Here is a 20,779-nt window from a genome sequence, read left to right on the forward strand (position 1 = left end):
TGACACCCAGGACCCACCATGAGCCTGCCAGCTGCCATTCCACACACACACACTGACCCAATATGAATCAATATGCTATAAAACACACCCAAATCTCAGTCAGATTTGGTTAAAGGACCTATCACCTCCAGTTCTCCCTCACCCTACTCTGCCCACACCGCAGAGGGGGCTGGAACTGGGTGATCTTCAGAGCTCCTTCCAACCCAGGCCACTCTACAGTTCTAAGTTTTACTCTAAATTCATACATTCCTGCATGCCTCTCAAGAGGTTTTTGTAAGCCTGGCTTTCCAACCCAATAAGACTCCTATTCTTTACATATGATGGACCTTTTATAGTTTTTCCAGGGCACTCTGAAATTTTGGAAGCAATAACACAGTGTCATCAAAATTTTAACTAGTGGCAGACTTGCATCTACACACACAGAGCTCAGCTGAAGCAGTTACCATACTTGCTACTTACAGCATTCTTTTCCTCAGTTACTCTGAACACATCACAGTTATCAGCTACTTCTAGCTGCTTTTAGCTCTCACCCCAATTATCCATAAGGCCACAAGTCAAGTGCTGATAAATCCCCAAATAAATCAAGAAGAAACACAGAAGATAAATAAGCAGTAGAAGAGATGATTAGAAGCTTATAAAGACAGATTTGTTCAGTGGGGGCCATTACAAAGCCTCAGTGATCACCTTCCTGCAAGTATATGTGTATTGGTACGCATGCATGAATACAGCAATAGACTGATATGGGAAAGCAGACATCTTGAGTTATTTTTCTCTATGAAAGAATGATTTCTATTGAGAACAAAATGGATGAAAGTTATAACTTATTAAAACAAATTACTGAGCTAAACTAAGGTAGAAGTGGCTACGTACAGAAAGGCTTGTGGTAAGCTAAACTAAGTTAGATGAATGATCTACTGTTCCATTGTAGACTTGCAGTATCTTGATGATAAGCTTCAAAAAATAAATACTAAAGAAAATTATTTCAGAATTAGCCAGATCTGGCTATGAATTCCAATTGCTAAGATTAAGCAATTACATTTCTTCTGTTTCAACTAACTGGTGAGGCTTCACATAAACTTGTTTTTTCAGCAATTACCTCGAAATGTTCTCGTAAGTTTACTATGTCCCCACAGAAGAGAGTAGTAGTACTACCCAGCAGGCAGGTCTTGGTTAGAGCTCAGCTGTACCCAAGATTGATCATGAAATGTCAAGATGCCTGTTTGACAAGTAAAATAAAACCAAGAATATGCCTGCAAATTGCATTTCTCCTCACAGATAAAAACAGAATGATGCTGCAACTACCAGGGAATAGTCAAGAAAGATAGCAGGCAACAGGTTCGGCTTACAAAACAAATACAGTATAGCAAACTCAGTGTTTATATTTAAGTTCACACTGTATTAACACTGTCTTTATGTGTGGGTGGTAGTGTTTTTTGGCATAGTTAACTAGATCCATATACAGGCGGTTGTAAGCTGGAAAGGTGCAATAAAAATGAATTAAAAATAAATAAATCTGCCTTTACCGTGTGGCTCTTGTTCATTAGACTTCGGGCTGCTTCTTGCTCTGCGCTCTGGCTTCTTCACTCCTGGTGCCCCCCCACCACTTCCACTGCTTGCTCCATTGTGGCTCTTTGCATAACCATTATATACAGTTGTGCAGCTGCCTATATGGCTTTTGTAGATGGATGAAGGAGGACTGTTCAGACGGTTCTGGCGATCAATCTGCCTGTCTTTGAGTTTTTTGTGCTGTGGTTTGTTGTACTGATCTTCCCTGGTAATGTAGCTGGACATCCCATATAGTGGTATGATTTCTGAAAAGAAACAATTCATTCACATTAACTCAGAACAAGACCACCAAACTGCTGACCACCTCCAAATTAAATCCCACATTTTCCCATTCTCCACTACAAATATTTTGTAAAAAGCCTTCATAAACTCAATAAGCAATACAACAGATTCTTCCCCATTTTAGTTTCTTGTACAAGCCCTTGGACAAATGGGAAGCAGTATAGTAATATTCATCAGTATAATACTCCAATACTCACCTCCTCTTCATTTATTGTATTGTCACAGGCTTAAGTGATTTTACTGAGGCAATCAATTATTTTTTTCTTGCTTAATTTCTGGATTTTTGTTGCTTGTTTTTAAGTTGAACCAGCCTCTTGCTATCTCCTGACTATACTCAGCATCTACTTAGCCAGTGGCTGAAAGCCCCTGTGTTTACTTAACACACCCCACTGTTTGCACGCAATATTTTGTTAAGCTATCTGACAAACTGCACTGTTCTCTCTTCAAGAGAAACATTCCTCACCTATTTATCTGATGAGCTGCAGTGGTCTGTTGGTGTCCCGTACTTTCCATTTCCTCCCCCCAGGATAAGGAAATTAAATATCAGCTGTAATGTCCATTCCTCATTAGGAGATGGTCTGTTGGCCAACAGAAACTTCAAAGAAAAGCATCACTAGATACCTCTTGCCATCTCTTATTTCCCTCTCCAGAAAAGTCTTACTTCTGGTGATATGGCTTGAAAGTATTCCTTAATGTCTATTAAGTCCACGTATCTTGGGAGTAAAATAATGAATCCTGACCTGACTCTCATGTTAAGTATCTTGAGTGCCTTTGCTGACTATTAAATTTGAGTTACACACAGACTTCTCTCCAGGATGGATCAGACACAACAGTGCATATTTCAGACAGAAATATGCTATTTTCACTTCTTTTAAGGCAATTACTTTCTTATGACCTGATTTGGGTTGCCATGTTACTCTTTGGTACCAGGCAGTGCTTTTCAGTGACTTTGCTGCCCAGACTCAACCAGAATAACAAACAGAAAATGCCTGCTATTTCTTGGAAAACCTTTGTGGTTTGAGCTTCTGAGGGACAAAACACACACCGCTGCCAACAGGAAGTGGTGCTCAGCTTCTCCCACTGGAAATATCCATGGCAAGTCTTGCTCAGATCTAGCCCTCCTTATCCATCCTCATTCCCGTGCCAGGATTTTGTCTTTTGGTTTTCTGCACAATGCTGCACCATGAGAATAAAGAAAGATTAGCACAACTCACAGCCCTAGTTTGGAACACAGGATAAGAATTTCCCACACTCTGTATTTGTGAATTAAGTTAAAAGTGGATTTGCTTCTATATCCTAGAGTTGCATCATAGGGTTGCCCCATGCTGCTGCACTCTGCATAGTGACACATGCTGACAATCTCTGGCTCTGGTAAACAAAGAAGACTCCATTTGTGTTCCCTAATTCATTTGCCACTCTTGGTTTCACTGGCCCTTAACAGCTGCTGAACAACTGAACAGGTGAGAAATGGCAGCAGTTTCTTCCAACTCACCTTGTTCTCCATATAGTGTAGGTGGAAGATGATGCTGTGGGAAAAACTGTGGTGGCATATCCCCAGGCCCAGTGACAGGAGGATAGAAAGCCGTATGGGAGTTGTGAATGAAATGAGGATGGTGTGTCAGGTACGGAGGTAAGTGATGGGTCGGAGAGATGGCCGAAGGGTAGCTGGGAGGATAACACTCTGGAGACTGCGGGGTGACCACCACCCTCCGGACACCGGTGTTGTCTTCTATCACCTGCAAGGGAAGGCAGGGACAGGGGCATATTATGCAGCAACTGAATAGAACATGGTTTTATAACAGTGCTGTTTACAGTTTGTTATCCCATTAAGAAATGGTGGGTCCTTAGGCTTGTACATAAACATGTTTCTAAAATTAATATCAGCATGGGTAAACACAGCGGTGATGTGGCTTTTCTTGGAGATTCAGATAGCCACACTCATCACTGGGAGACTAACTACTGCCAGCGATAACTGTGGGTAAGAGACAAAACAAATACCTTGTATTTATAGAGTAAAGCAATTAAGAAAGGAACAGAAAGCACCAGAATAAGAGTGCTCATTAGGACCAATCTTACCTTCTGCATATAAAATTTCTACCACCGATTTTGACAGTGCTATTTGAGTGAACACAGAGTTGGTAACAGCTGGAGATTAACCAGCATTGCTATTGTGTGTGCACAGAGACCTGTCAGCTGCAGGAACCTGCTGTACTGAGACCCCTTTTCAAAAGAATTGCTCTGTTCACAGCAGGTATCTCTATCTGTTAAAAGCAAGCCACAGGGCAGCAGTTTTCTCCTGCTACAAAGCTGATCTATACGTCCATGCAAATCAACTCTCAAATATGCATACCTTGGCCCCAAAGATCAGAGTCAAAGCATGTAAAAACAGATGTAGAAAGGTGGAAATGTGCTTAGGCTGAAAAAGAAAAAAAAGAACAGTGGTTTCCAGCTTACAGCTCTGGAAAAAGTATATTTCTGGAGAAAAGTCAGCCAGCCCAATTTCAGTCCAGACTTATGAGCCAAGCTATTCTTGAAGCTTATTCAAACCAAATTCTGCCATTTCTGGAACTTAAAAATACAACTGAACAATTAATACTCCTTTAATTCTGAAAGTAGAAGTACTTAAGGTAGAGAAGCATGAAAGAATTTAGACAACCAGTTTGGCTGTCAGAAATTAATTTTTCTAAACTGACTGATGACAAAGAGAAGAAATAAGGTTTGCGATGAATGCCATGTATGAGAATGGTGAATACAGAAAGGAACAGCTTAGAGTCCCACCATTTGCAGCACAAACGAAAGGACAGAGAACAAAGCTTCCTGATGCACTGATGAAGATGCATCATGCTGAAGTGTTTGACAGAAAAGGTCTGGAAAATTTTAGATGCCTGCCACAAGATGTGACCATTCTCAGCCATTTGTCACTAATTGAAGATACTTATGCCCCACCAGCATCAGCAAAAAAAAAAAATAATAATAATAATAATCTTATAAAGGTTCCCACACTCTTGTGTCTCTAATAATGTCATGGGGTCTTAGCCCAAATCACACCAAAAAATCATCTATGCTGACATACCCTGAGCTGAAGCAATCATGCCATGAGCACGCCACCGTTCCTGCTGCAGGGTGACAAGCCTTGTCACACACAGTGCTGGAGCCGTGAGCAGCAATGCTCCAGTGAGCACAAGCCCACATCTCAGGCATCATCTGAGCAACTCACACAGGTTATAATTCAACCAGCATCCGCTGACCCAAGTCTTAACTCATGCCACTTGTGCCCTAAGGTCATGTGAATTATGCCTGTAAGTTACGGGGTGACATCGCAGACAAGGACATGGATGAGCTGGCTTCCTTACAGAAGAAAAATGTATATATAAAGTAATTCGGTCACTTGTAACTGATGTTTTACATTAAGAGATGTGTTGCTTGTTATGCTGAATAACCAGAATAGGAGTTGTTTAGCTTAAAGTACTTTTCCTAAACTCTAATTTTACAACCTAAGCTAGCAATTTGTCATCTGCTATCTTTCAATTTCAAAGGCTCTACAGCCCTCAGAAGACAGCTGTGACTGGGAGACAGAGCAGCACTTCAGCCTGACTGCTGTATTCTCAGGCCTCAGATCTCTGCTATCAGGCTCTACTCAAACCCCACATCCGTCATCCATGTATTATGTCTGAGACTTGCTCTAAAATCTGGAGGAAAGTCTTTTTCCAGTTTGCATAAGTGAAAGCCAAAATGACTTATTTAAGGCTGTACATGAAAATGCTGAGACTTAACTCTCTTAGATTTCCATTACTATTTAATTGAGACAGCAAGCTCCTACATTTTGACATGAAAAGTTTTCATCTTGGCTTTCACCAGTCTAAGCTTCAGAGCCCTGATGGGTTCAAGCCCTTATCTGTGTATCTACATCAGATGACATCTGGATTCTGTGCTCTAGATGAAAGAGGAATATGTTAAAAAACAGATTTAGACAGAAAGCTTGTGCTCTGCAGCAGCACCTCATGTAAACCAGTACTAAAATTATTACGATTTCTCTTGCTGATCTTCTAGAGAGCAGGGGAAAAGCCTCCAAAGTCCTTTCGACAGCCTTTCTAAAATTCTACTGCTGCTGAAACTGCAGAATATCAGCACTGTGAAAAAAGCCAGAGATCAGGGGATGAGCCAGTCTTCCAAATGACTTTCATCAAGAAGTTAGGAGACTAATATCTTTTGTTTCCTCTAGGCCACAAATGCTTACAGCGCTCCTGTTACTTCATGTGCTTGCGTTCCAACGGCAGAAACACTGGGGATGTTGCAAAAAGTCACTTTATTTTCTTGCCCTACAGGACAGTTCCTCCTTGAACTAGGTTCTATAGATGGATAAGTAAATTTTAGAAGCAGAAAACAGTGCTTAAATACAATATAGGTAAATTTTCATTAGTTTGTGTTTTTCAAGCAGTTATTAACTAAATTGTCTTTAGCTATTATTTTTTGTGCTTTCTGGTGTAATTGGCAAGCTGCTTCGATAACTATATTATTATTGCATAGTTCTATGTGGTTATCTTAAGAAGATTAATTAGTAAGTGAGGTGCATATCTTTCAGGAGAGTTTAGATAAACATTACTCATACACAATAAAATTGCCTTCTTTGTTGGTTGCCATGTTTGGAGAACAGCATTTTTGTTTTCTTTTTAATGTTATTTGTTTTGCATTAAATGATATAGTATTATAGTGATGAAAACACAATCTAAGATAATTTACATATTCATATATTACTATTCTATGTTCTGTACTTTTCTCCACTGAAATGTAATACTTCACCTGGAGGAAAAAGGGACAGACATGCTCTTTTTTACAGGTTGGCTCTACCTGGATTTTGTAAGTTTTAGCTGAAAGAATACAATCGTTATTATATTCTGTAACACACATCTACTGAATAGACATGGTAGCGTGGAATATATTTACATTCCATTTCAAAACCCAGCTCCTATTTCACTTAAACCTAATGTACAAGATTCAGCAAGGATAGCTGGAGCACAGCCACTGGGTGGACCATGACCAGTACTTGTGGAATTTCATAAACTAATTTGAAACTTCATTCATAAATCAATCTGTACCAGAAAACAGTACAGAATGAGCTCATCTTCAAGGCACTTGGATGTTAACATTTTATTTATTCGCTTCATTTTTTAAGGATGCCAATCCAAGCTCACGCCAGTCCTGACAAGTTTAGCGCCGCTATCTTTGTCATCCACTGCATACAAACACCAATATTAAACTCACACCTTAGAAAACAGTCAGAAGAACATCCCTAACGTTGGCAGAAAAATTAGGATACCTGAAACCTAGCACAAAACAGACCACCAGGGCCAGTGCTCATGGACTGCAAAGGATCAGAATGTTATGGCTTGCTCTGTATGAGACCTGCAGAGACTCCCTAGCATTCAGTGTTTGGAAGGATCGTCCTGCAATACTCTATTGGTTGAAGCCCACAAAATACAAAGGAAAGCTCTGTGAGCAGTAAGCCACACAGAAACAGAGTCTGCGGCTAAAAACTTGTTTGGAAGAGAACACCTCCCAGCATAGAGAATTTACCCAGACACAAAACCCCGAGGATGAGTTGGATTTTCCACCACTTTAAATGTTATTTAAAGATTTCCCTCTTTCTAGAGGTTACCATTTATTTCCATCAAAGTCTGTGTGCATTCAATGTGTTGCAAACTGCAAGGCTGAGCATGCAGCGCGGCCTACACAGCCGCACGCAGCCTGCTGCCCAGAGGTGACTGAGCAGCACCGTGCTTGCCTCGTGCTCCAGCCACCCCACCAGGCCCTTTGCCTTAAAATAGCTGTGGCTGAGATTGCATATCAACAACTCTGTAAATAAAAGCAACGTGGAGGTTCAGACCAAACTTTCATGTCCAATTATGTATGAGTAATTCCTCACACTCAGTGGAATTACTCTGGATTTGCTTCAGTGAGAGCAGCCTTTGGCCAATGGCCCTAAGCAAACAAGTTCATGATCATGCTTTTCCATATTCCCATTATTCAAATCCTCAACAGAATGCCCCAAATCCTTTCCCTTACCATTCTAAATTTGTGTTCTTATTAATTATCACAAGATAGAGTTTTAAGACAACAGAGCACAAACAAGGGCAAATTAGGCAGGGGCATTGATTACAATCAGAAATCATTTGATCATTAAGCACTTTCAATCGTTATGTACTCTGAAGCAATCTGAAAGGAAAAAGGGTTGCTCTCCACAGAGTAGAACACATATTGTGCTGCTGGAAAGCACTGCATACACAGTTCTTTCCCTCAAACTTATTTCCAGTTGCTTGGAAAATTTTCTTCAGAAGGGGTTTTGGGGTTTTTCTGGCCGGTTAAGAAACCAAGAACTTCTTTAGCGGGATTATTAGGCTGATCCACAAAAAGCAGACAAGAGCAACCAGGTTCAAGCAAAGTTACAACTCTAAGACTCTGATCATTTGGTTTGGCAAAGCATTTTAGCTACAGCCAGCCCATACCTTAGTCCAGGAAATGAGATGTATAAGTAGTTCAGAAACAAAATGGCATTAAAGTTCTTTCAAGGGAGGAGCAAACGCATCCCAAAGCCTGCTCTGTCCCTCCTGTGCTTACTCTAGTTCTTCAGGCAGGGCTTTTTAACAGGCAGAGGGCTAACAACAGCCTCTGTACTTGGGGCATGTTTCCATTCTGTGGAGAAGTTAAAATACCGCAGAGTGATTGCAGTATTTTGTGGGATTTAAGCATGACGCCATCCACAATTTTTCAGAATTAGACAAGCTCACATTTCCTGGGGAGGGAGGAGAGAGTCCAGGACATCATACATTTTCTACTTAACAAGAAGTCAAAATGCACGCATCCAAAGCTCTTATCTAATCCGTCAGTGAGTGAGATACGAAATGCTTTGTATGATTTTAGTAAAACTTCTGGTCTATTACACATTTCAGTGAAATTAACACAATAAATCTGAAGATTATATCACTTGCTGTCACCCTGCCTTAAATTTTTGGTTTGTTTGTTTGCTTTTAACTATAGAAAGCCTAATCTTTGCAGGAGATGGAAGGAAAATTAAACAATCAGGTGATCCAAATTTCTTATTTACGTAAAAGACCAGCAGCTGCTCAAGAGTTTCCAAACCTAAGAGCTCTATGAAAGCATTTTTTTTTCCTATAAATACAGAATAGATAACTCTATCACAGCCACCTTAAAAACAAAAGAAAACACTCTGTTCTTGACAAGTCGTAGTCATAAGACACATTTTCATTTTCATACATATTTCTAAACCACACTCAGCCAAGATGACTTCTGTATGTGATCAACACTATTGCTTCTATATACATATTTGCTCTTCCAGAAACATACCTGTGAGATATAACCGGGAGGCACATGAATAGGGGGGATGGATCCATTGGGTGACATCATGGGAACCTCTGCTGGTCCTAAAAGGAAGGGAAAAAGAGATTTATTGCAATTGAAAGAAATTGCACAATTGCTCAGAAAAGGTTAAAAATAGCTTTATTTTTGAAGCCTACAATAACAAAATGAACAAATCCAGTAATATCTGGTGTGTGGAAAATGCCTTATGCCATCATCCTGAAAATAAGATCATTGTTCGATGACTTTAACATATATTCTGCTGAAATAATATTTTCATCATGAAACGGCTAAAACACAGGCTTTATATTACCCACTAATCAACTTATACAGCATTAAGCAGTAACACAATATGTCCTTTAGCAGCCCACAATTCCTGTACTGAAATCTGGTTAAGTTATTCTTGTCAAAGACATGGAGGTGCAGAACAAAGCAGAAACTGTGCAGCCTGGAACTAGGCAACTCCCAAGGAAAGTGTCCAATTGTACCAAAAATCACATATGCGAAAAGCTATCTATTTAAGAACGCACAAAGACCAAATTCATTATCTCAGCTATTCAGACTAACCTTGGAATGCAGTTGTACAAGCAAGAAGCTTACGTTTTCCACTGTGAAATCCAGCCCTGAGCACGCCAGTTCCATTTTGAGGCACTGAGTACAAGTATAACAAAGCAAGTGCCATAATCATTTGACTTTTGCAAACATGGCCTCACAGCTACAAGAAAGCATCTAGATAAAATGGAAATAGTTGACTTTGTTGCTCACTGATTTAGCTACTAAAACCAGACACATCGCACTTAACAGTCAATAAAAACAAACTCCTCAAACAACAGACAGATGTTTGCAATGAGAGTTTACTGTTTTGTAAAGACTAATGTAATGACTTCCCTAGTACATATGCTAATGTTCACTCTAATCTGTTCCTCTAGCATTTGCCATGGGCTGAGAATTCATGGCCAAACTCTGGAGAAGAGCTCAGAGAGCTCTGCACTTTGTTGCTGCCAATTGAATTTCAGCTTAGACAATTACTACAAAAGATCACTTCAATCTCCTCTGACAGACAAGGAGATACCCAGCATCACCAAACAATGTCCCATTCCAGGAAAGGAAGCCAAATGTCAGAACATGTGGAGAACTTCAGCCATAAAGGGGTGGAATGGCAGCTCATCAGCTCAACGCTGCCTCGAATGTATGGACAAACCTGGTGAAACCTCCAGCAACAGAGTGAACCACAGCTCATCATCCAACAGCAGCAAGGAAGCAGGGACACTAGTCCACACTGACCTATAAAGAAGCCATTCTCTACCCGCATATGGTTTTTACTGGTCACATCTACATCTGAAATATGATAATTTATTAAGTGTATTAAACACGTGAAAAGTCATGAAGTTCCAGTGTTTATTGTTTCAGAAGTTATTTTAAGCATGGGGCTCTGCTGCTCCTCGTACTGCTCAACACCTGACTGACTACACAGGGAACCTCACCTATACTACAGCCCCACTAGGTAAAATGGTTTAGCACTCATCCAGCGCCCATGTTTTTCCTCGCCTCACTTCATAGCTCTATTAACGTGTTTTGTCTCCCCTAATAAAGCTCCCACAGTCAACAGCTTTAGCTTGAATGGAAAAATGTAACAGTACGAGTTGTAAGCAATTGCTGGGTGGATTAAGCTGCCGGTTGAATGGTTCTGCTTAAACCCATTGCAAAATACAAAGTGACAATTGGTTCACAGGGAGCTTTTCCAAAACATTATTTGAATAAATGCATTTTTCCTATTAAAAATGAATAAATAAATCTTTGCATACATCTTCCGAGGAATGTGCTTTCATGTTTTTCTCTGAACTTCCGCTGGTTACGCACAGTGCCTTGCTCAGCAGGGCACAGTACACACAACAGGGGTGTACACAGCAGCATTGGGCTGGGGGAGCAGAAGCCACACGGGATTAACAAGTGCTGTTGGGTTCTTCAGGGTGCAACATGCCCGAGAATAGGTGGAACGAATAATAAGCACTGTCACGAGGCTCACTTTAAACGCTGCAACAAGTGAATGATGCTAAAGAGAGTAAAGCCTTAATTTTTAATGTGTTTCAAGCCTTCAACCCAAATCCTCTCTACTTACAGTCACTGTGGCCCTCACCGGTCTCTCAAAAATATAAATTCTGCCTGGAAATACATTTGAAAAGGGAGCAGCCCTAAACTTTCTACGCATAGATCAACTAAGTGCTATATGGCAGCTGAGAATCGCTCAACTCGGCACGGCCATCACCTGCCCCACAAAGCCATTGCCAATTGCTCATATGGAGCAGCAATTGACTGGCAGGAAGAAATCAAACTCCCACACTGAGACTGTTGACTGCAACACTTCCATTCCAATAATAAAAAAAAAAGCTTGGGTTTTATCATCAAAACGTGCACTGAGCAAGATGGTTCCTAACCTTGCGCACAACCCATAAACTGTTAAAGTCATTTGGGTAACAGGTTTTAAAAGAACGACAGCCCCGTGATTTGCGGCAAGGTTTTGTTTCCAGTGCTTTGATTTCCAGGCGAGCCAAATGACTTTAGCATACATTATTTCATCTCTCTCGTCAACGGTATCAAAACAACTTCAAGTGGCAGTGAGTAACACACAGCCCCAGAGTTACTAAAGACCTCTCTTGCAGAGAAACCACTCCCTATTTAGCACTAAAACAAAATCAAATCTTTTGTTGAGGGAAATTTATTTATCTTTTACTTACATCTTATAGTTAAACTGTTAAAAGAAGTAAGTACTTAGAAAAGGATGTTCCTCAATTACTTATATTCATAGGAAGGATGTAAGGAGTTTCCCCCCAAGGTATTTTAAACCATTGCAAGTCTCAACTGAAGCTCACAGTTCAACATGCAATTTAAACTATGCAAGGAGGAACCATCCTGCCCTGCCCTGGATACTGCCCGCTGCAACAAGCTCGCCTTAATACATTTTGAACCTGTTAATAAATGAAGGCCATCCCCTCGGTCCATGACAAAACCAAGCCAGAAGAGATTTGGCCACTGCTGCTCGCAAAGCTGGAGGCCAAATTCCATCTCAAGCTGCAGCATTGTAAATACTGAGCACCTCCAGCAGCTTCTGGAGAGCTGCCCCAAAATGCAGGTGTGAGGAACCCACTGCCCTGACAGCACCAAGAGTCTGTGCTTCCAACAGGTTTGTAATCAAGGAAGCAGGAGAAGCAGAGATACTCAGTTCTCAAGCGGCAGAGTTGGTAACCAGCCTGAAGCCCAGGTGAACCCAATTCTGCCTCCTTTTCATTGTAATTAATGGAACCATTTAGCGAGGAGAAAAACATTTCCCAGATCTGCAGCCTTTAAAATAAGAAAAATCAAAAACAAGAAAGCACCTGCACACAACAAAAATACACAACTATTCTGCTACACTGTGGCACGTTACATGAAGCTGCAGGTGAAACCAAGCCTTCCTCCCCTTTCTTTCCTGCACCTCCCCAGCCGAGGAGGCTGCTCGGTCCTGGGGACTGTCAGCTCTTTGTCCGTTCTTAGTCCTTCTGCAATCATAGCACAACCCACTGCAGGAATTTCTGCCCCAAGGTTTTCAAGGCAGACTAGAGCCCTGGTCTCAGACCGTGGCACTTGCAACATTCTTGTATAAAAGCAGTTTTGAAATCGGTACGCTTTTACAATGATCTTCAGTGACCTTTTATGCATGAATTAATTAGTATTCTTCTGTTAATTACAGAAGCCCGAGACTGGCACCTTAGAAGGATCTTCAACGTTTTAATGTTATGTATCTTCTGCAGTAGCAGAGCAAAAGATGAATCCCACCCAAGCACATGCTCTGTGCTTTACACAGCTAGAATCAATTCATGGAAACCTCACTGCTCCCTTAGCTTGCTGCGGTGACTCGACACACAAGGGTGTCTCAGGAAGTAAATCTATTGAGCAAGAGCTGTGACCGAATGAAACGGGAAGATCGTTTAAGGGCAAATTGGCCTGTTCTGCTAAAACAAATGACCCAGGCCTCGCTGCCCTTGGCGGCGACCCAGGGGTTTGCATTTTCACATGGACGAGCAGCTGTTCCGGAACAATTTCCTCAATGAAACAAGCACAAACAGGCTGCCTTTCACTGCTGGGTGCACACAGCTTCTCTTCCTACTCCATTATGCTCACAGCAGCTTATGTGCCACATTGGGTGATGGCACAGAGTGCCCACACCCCAAGCTCTGCCTGCTTGTCCCATGCCCCACAGCCACACCTCCTGAAGTCACCATGGCACAGGACCCAGATCTGCTGCTGATGCAGACCGGAATACTTTGTTCCTACATGACTACAAACTTGTAGATCGAGGCAGCTCTGCATGAAAAAGGAGCAGCTTTTACAAGACTAAGTGCCCGAAGGGACAACATGACAGCTGTTCGGAAACCTTCAGAGAGGTCTGGTATGTTAGAAGAATCCCAGCTATGCTGCATTCACCCTGCAGAAGTGGGGCTGTGGAAGGCACAGGAATAAAGTCATTAATACAGCCCAGTGTTAGCAAAAGCACCCAGCACTCAGCCACCCCCACCGGGTGGCACATCCATGAAGGTGGCTGCAGAGTTTTGCACTACCTGTGGGTCTCTTTCCTTAAAGCAGCTTCACTTACAAACTTAAGGTGTGAATAAAAGGATGCCTAGTACACACTTGTAGAACTCCTCAGCAGGCTGCCTCAGCTGCTAGACAATCTCCCCTGATTAGGGGGAGGAAAAAGGGATCTCATCAGCATGCACAGAGTTTAAGGGCACAGAGAGCCCATGCTCCAACAGGGCCATTTCCTTAAATGTAAGCACTCCTGCTTCTTAGGAACTACTCTATCGGCACATTCACTTGGACTTGCACCTTCACTATTCACTTTCTGTTCAGATTACAGTTCAGAGGAAACCATTCCTTTTGCCTTACAATTGTAGTATGATATCATTACCAAGTTCCAATGGGTTTCAAATGCTCTTGGTGGTCCAGCATCAAATGACTATTTAAATGTGCACAAAGGATCCAAAAAAAGCATCAGCCTGAAGCCATCTGCACCTGCATGGCTTAACCACTGACTGCAGTTACCACAATACATATGTGCAGACACAGGGCCCGACAGGGCAGGCTGAAGGATTTTCTGTAGGTGAAAGATGCTTCTTAAATGCCTTTGCAACTTCCATCAGCCTTTACTTTTTTTTCCAATATGCTTTTAAAATCATGTGAACGCACTGGATGTGGTTACAAATTATAAGCCCTTTAACCTCCCCCTGTCCAAATTAGTCCTGCATCCAGCCTTGGGTTTGTGCTGTCTCCAACATGTGTGGATTAACTTAACCAATTATCGAATAAAAACACTCAGAAACACGTGCCTAAGGCTCAGAGCACTCAGCCCATGGAGCATTTCTGGGTTGCCCACAAGGCAGCACCTCTGCTGTTTGCACCGGAGCCTTTTGTGGACTGCTTGGCTCACCTGGCCTTGCCAACTGCCCTGCTGCACACTGCCTCCAGTTCATAGGAAAACAACAGCACTGACATTTGAAGCATACACCTCTGTCTCCCAGATGTGGCATTCTTGTACAGGTTTTTTTTAAGGGCAAATAAATATTTTGGAGTTGAACTTCTTTTCTAAGTAGAAGTGGAATATTTTGCTGCCCTAATCTGAATAAACAATTTTGATTCTTTTGCTCAAATAAACCTTTTCTGCTGGTTGGCTCAACCGTCGCTACTGCAAAAACACTTGCAAAGAGTATTTTGCAATACTTCAAGCACTGAAAATAAGCATACTCCCATGGCAATTCACCAGATGGGTTACAGATTGTAAATCAGAGATGTCTAGACTAAAACACAAGAGACAAACATCTGTCTAAAATCAGTGAGCTTGAATGGCAAATACTGTTAAATAAATTAGGGCTACTCTGGAAACAAAGAAGAAACAACTACGTTGAAAACATCTGAAGTTAATCCATTAGCATACAAGCCACAAAACAAGAACCTGGAGCTGGAGAGACATTAATTACGTGATGAGCACAACCGTGCTGACACCCTGACATGAGGAGCGGGGATGGCGGCAGAGCTGTTCCACATCCCCTATAGGGTCCCCAAATGGAGCAGTTGCAGGAATGTGGTGGTTCCAAGACTGGGGACACCACACAGCCAAGCTGAGGTTACATGGGGACCTGTGGGACAGCGACTGGCCACAAACACCCATGGGTCAACTCATACAGGACTACAAAAGCAGGCAGAAGATGGGAATCCTCAGTCAGCAGTAGGCTTCCATTTGGAACCACACACCTCACATGCTGAGCTGAGGTGATGATTCCTAACAGCAGAGGCCCAGAGCAGTCCCCTGAAACCTATGCAGCACCACCAGTCCCTACCCCAGCCTCAGCAACAGGGAAGTATCCATAGCTGGATGAGAGCAGTGTGACTCTTAGACCAACATGAACAGCATTTCCATTTACATGCTACACAGCACCATAAGCCTGATATTGACAGGAATTATTTATTTCTAGAAAGATGAACTCCAAGCCACAAGAACACCATAAAGGATGGATGTTGCTCTATGAACATTTATATTCTCTTTGCAAATGGCTTTTCAGCACATTCCAATGATGTAAATGCTGTTTAGGGTGCATGGGTTGGCTTGCCGACAACATTTACAAACTGGCATTCAATTATAGAAAGTTTTGCTCTCTGTCACATGTTTATACAAACGTTAAATAATCAGCTTAGAGTGTAACTTACATTAAAGGTAACAATAACTACACAACATCAGTTTTCCTCAGCGGTAAAAGAAAATGCTCCGATTATTCAAAATATAATTATTACATTCCCATGGCAACACCAAAATGATGGTACAATCAGCGACAGATATAAACCCAAGCCAACAATTATGCTATGCATTATGTTCTCTTCCACCTGCCCTTAACGAGGCAGCAATTAGGGGATGGCTATTCTCTGCCTGTCCACCCACAGCAAGAAATATCACACAGCCTAAAAGCCGACGTCAACTTTCCATCCATCAGCCCACCCAGCGCTGGGGGAACAGCACTGGCACCAAACATGACAGCGTCTGACAAGTTTTATTCCTAACAAGTTTAGGCCCTGGACTTTGATGAATCATTTAAAACACTCTATTTGAACACCCTCATCAAGATATGGCAATTAATATCTGGCTGTCATAAACATGCCTTCTTTATTGCATAGGGAAGCAGGGAGGGAAGGAAAGCCATCAGCGCCTTTTGGTGATGGATGTGCATTTCAAAAGCTCAAGCAGCAGCTGAGTGAGCATCCCCAGAACACCAGCCCATGTTCTCCAAGGGCTCTACCATTAGCCCTGGTGCTGTCTGCAATGAGCCCTCATTGGCAAACATCTATCCCATTTGTGTTTTCCCTTCACAGGCTTGTCTGCTCATCCAGACATATGTCACAGGACATGGCATCATTCAGTAAGAGTTGCTACTGATATTTAACCCTTCCCACTTTAAGGCAAATAGAAGTTTCTTAACATAATGCACTTATGCATATTTTATACTCCAATATCCTATAGTGAATGCAACAACCAGAACCATACACAGGTATTTTACAGAACTGCACACCATATCATCAGCATCTTACACTACAACAAGCTGCGCAAACTTCAGAGAATGAAGTCACTTCCATTTTCAAGATAGAATATACAGTGAAGAGCTTATAATCGTTCAGATGTGGTTCATTTCTCCTTTCAAGTTTTCTCACTATTAATGATTGACTAGAGCTTATGTCAATACTGTCCAGAGAATGCACTACAGCTGGAGGAACAGGGAGTTAGCACAGAAGATAAGTCCTCCCCTCTGCTCCAAGCTGAAGTCCAGCAACAAATACTTTCTTGTTACTCCTCTGATTGCACAGCAGGCATGTGCTGAGTTCTGCTCAGAACTCTACAAGTTCATGATTTTTCATTTAATTTTAAGAAGCTATTTTGGCTTCCAGCAACTCTTAGCACGAGTTTTTCTTTCCATACCAAAAAAAAAAAAAGCTCTCATACTTTGGCATCGCAGAACTGCTGGTGAAGCACCGTGGAAGCAAAAATAGATGAGCAGTACACTTAAATGAATTATAATCCACATTTACCTGGGTTAGACATAAATACAGTTAAGGAATGGGAACATTTTCTTTGGGGGAGGGCAGGGAACAAGGGTGAAATTTCACTTGATCCACCATCCCCTGCAGGCCCTATTCCAATTTTCAGATCAATCCAACGAAATCACATCGTACCTGTCAACAAGTTATCTGTACAGTTCAGCAGAATATTGCCTGGATAAACTTAAGCTCATATAAATCTTCTAACACTCGACGAGCTCGCCCAGGTAATAGAGCAGTTTGTGCAAATTCAGCTGTAGAATCGTGCATCGCTACGGTAACTTTTCCAGCACTGAAGTATTTTTGCAAACTACAACTGAAGGCTTAGAAGATGAAAATAATCATTTTTACAGGCTTAGAAAAGAGTTACAATGAACCTGCTAGTGATAGGAAGCTTTTTTTTTTCCCCAAAAAACAACCAGAGTTGTTGAAAAGGTATATTTTATGCAAGTTGAAAGGTAGAAACATCAATATTTTGTTTCTTTCAAAAATATGGCAACAAGCTGTCAAAACCTCGTCCCTTCTTTTCAGCTTCCTTCCCCTTCTGAGCCCCTGCATTGAGAACTGAGGGCAATGCTCTCTTCTGCTCCTTGAAGGTTCCCTGTGATGGCAGAAGGCTGAGAGCAGCATTTCTCTGCTGGCGCTCCAAAGGCCACAGCACAAGAGGGCCCATTCAGCTGCACAGAGTCAGGCTGGCAGGCTGCAAGCTCTGCCTGGGCTGTGCGGCCACCGCTCTGCTAACAGCAAACAGTGCAGCACGGCTGGATCCAGGCTGAACAGGAATGCCTTTGTGCCACAGTTTGATGGGCTCTGAAAAAAGCTTGCTCTCTCCATGCAGCATTAGATCTAGATCCAAAAAAGCATTAAAAAACTAAAACAACAACAAAACCCACAGAGAGGAAATTCCACTGAATTATGTTCAAGTATCTCTTCAGTAGCTTCAACTTTTGGACAGTGTTACACATCTCTGAGGATGCTTATCTACTTTCTTAGACTATGGCTTTATGAATGTTTCTAAAGCAATAGAAATCAAGCATCAAACAGGCTGGAAATTACTAGTGTTGCCCCAAGTTAATGTATTAAGAACTAGAATACCAAACACATGACATCCCAACACCTGGGTTTGGGAGCTTCCATACCAGCAGGGCAATGCAGGCTGGTGACAACTCCTCTCCTTTGGCTGCATGTCACTGCAGCCCTACCATGGCACCTACTTGGACAGCAAGCCAGTAAGATGCTGGGACATCTCAGGCAATGGGAGCAGGACACAGGACCTCAGCCTCCCAGCAGCCAACAGCAGCCATCAGCCTGATGACACTAAGTGGGAGCGCTGGTGTAGGAATTCACTAAGACCTGCTGGCCTGCAGGAACTATGAGCCCACTCCTGCTCTGCAGTTCTCATCTGGAGTCCACTAATTGTGAATGGATTTCTCCAAAGTCATTGAGAAAATCAAGAATTAGCCCTAATGAACCCCCTGACATGCTCATTCAGTGAGCGGGAGCAAACTCCTCTTCTGAAGCTTCAGAAGGCAACGTGCAGAGTGAAGAGGAGTAGAAGGGAAAGAGGAGGCAGGAGCCATTCAACTTACAAGATTTTTGGTTTCCTGATTTCCAAGGTACAGCCTTCCCACCTACACACTGGGAACATCAGCAGGGCTTCAGGAACATGAGGCAAGTGCTTCCTCGTGTATGCATGGAAAAAGCCTGTATTTATACTGCAATAAGATACCACTCACCATAAGCCTAAAACTGAAGCCTTAGAGAGGGCCCTATAGGAGGGGAGCCATGTTCTCTTTAAACATAAAATACAACTGAATTATACCACAGAAACCCACAGAACATTATTCAGACCATTGACATGAATAAAACATCCCACTTTTGCCAAGTTTTGTTCAAGCTGACTTCAGCTTTCTGCTTAAACACACCTCAGGCTACACTGACATCATTTGTAGCAGAGGCAGCATTTTATTTAAACTTGAAATCTACGGCTGTTAGGTAGATTACCAACCAGAGGGCTGAGTTTTCATCTATAGAATCTTGAGTGACCTGACTTCAAAGGCTGGATTTAGATTTACTCAGCCAATGGGAAACAAACACCTTTAATCTCCACACTGACATTAAACTCAAACACAAAATAATTCTGGGAAAAGCCCCGTTATCACACAACCAGATGGAGGAAAGGTGGTAAAAACTTGAGCAATTCTGCATGAATAACCTGGCTCATAGGCAAGAGTACTAGTTTCTCTCTTCCTGATATCTTTTTCCATCCAGTTTTACTCACCTCTTTTTTAAATATTAAGTTATACTGGGCACTGAGCCTAGATTAACATATCTGAACACTAAGAATTTATTCTAGGGAAAATCTGGGCATTTAGATGCATATGCAAACACCTAAATTATCTGTCATCTGCACCTAGGTGCTACTGTACTTTGGATAAGAAATAAGCTTTGCACATGAAAGAAAGCTGGCAGCTCTAAGTGATCTTTTCTGGCCCTGGAGATGGATACTCAGTTATTAGACTCTGAAATCTTATTCCTTGTACAAGGTTCAACACTGTCTGTTCCTTATTTCTGCAAATATACTGGAATCCCAGACATCATGTGCCTGGTTAAACAGAATGCACCAAGATCAACTGCCTTCTGCCCCATCTGTGTATCAGCAGCTCCAAAAACTGTTCATAAACCCAACATATAAAATACTTTCCAAATGAAGAGAGGGGGCAGAGGAGGAAACAGCACCTTTTACCATATAAATACCATCAGCAAAGGCCATGTTGCCCAAGCACACCTATGTGACAGTCTACCAAGAAGAAACAGGCTCTGGGTTTAAAGGCAGAAGCTGTTTAACTGTGACAACAGGAAAACAACATTCAAAGCAGGAAAGATATCATAAAATGTTTGAAATTTCTAGATGAAATTCACTTAATTCACCTGGGGGAATTCCAATGCAGAATCCAAAACAATGCATACATCCTTCATTCAGGCACCAGATAGAAGGTAAAGCAGTCTAAAGAAAGGTTGCAGGATGCACAACCCTGACTTATAAAACACACCCACAAGGAACAACACGCCATCACGTTTCTTTTTTAAACTACAATTGTTGCCCTTCATTTGAAAAGGTACATCAAGTTTCCTGCTGAATAAATTAAAGGAGCTTCATTGTTTTTAGCATGCTAAGGGAACCCATCCAACTATTCACACAAATGTATACAATTAGTTTGATACAACAAGATGCTTAGCACGTGTAATTCTCAGACCTCAGAGACCTGAGTGACTGACAGGGTGAGCTCAGTATCTTGCAGGTGTGTGGTTTATAGAGCTACACATACTGCCTGTAGTTTAAAAATCCAAAGTCCCAGCGCTGCAGTGTTCGCTCTGGCAGCCCACATGCTCCCTCTGTGCATGGGCGCTGAATGAGGCATCCTAAAGGCCAGGTTTACCA

At 41.9% G+C, this 20,779-nt stretch overlaps 1 protein-coding gene across 1 annotated transcript in view; it reads right to left on the reverse strand.

Moving 5' to 3' along the window:
• The window catches only part of FNDC3B (fibronectin type III domain containing 3B), a 133,528-nt gene that overhangs the window by 65,950 nt on the left and 46,799 nt on the right, over positions 1 to 20,779 (reverse strand). The window contains exons 4-6 of the mRNA XM_015871958.2: positions 9,211 to 9,287; positions 3,341 to 3,584; positions 1,524 to 1,811 (exon numbers count right to left, since the gene is read on the reverse strand). Of these exons, the coding sequence (XP_015727444.1) occupies positions 1,524 to 1,811; positions 3,341 to 3,584; positions 9,211 to 9,287 (609 nt within the window). The remainder of the gene's footprint in view (positions 1 to 1,523; positions 1,812 to 3,340; positions 3,585 to 9,210; positions 9,288 to 20,779) is intronic.

Source organism: Coturnix japonica, chromosome 9 (assembly GCF_001577835.2).
Source record: "Coturnix japonica isolate 7356 chromosome 9, Coturnix japonica 2.1, whole genome shotgun sequence".
Taxonomy (NCBI): Eukaryota; Metazoa; Chordata; class Aves; order Galliformes; family Phasianidae; genus Coturnix; species Coturnix japonica.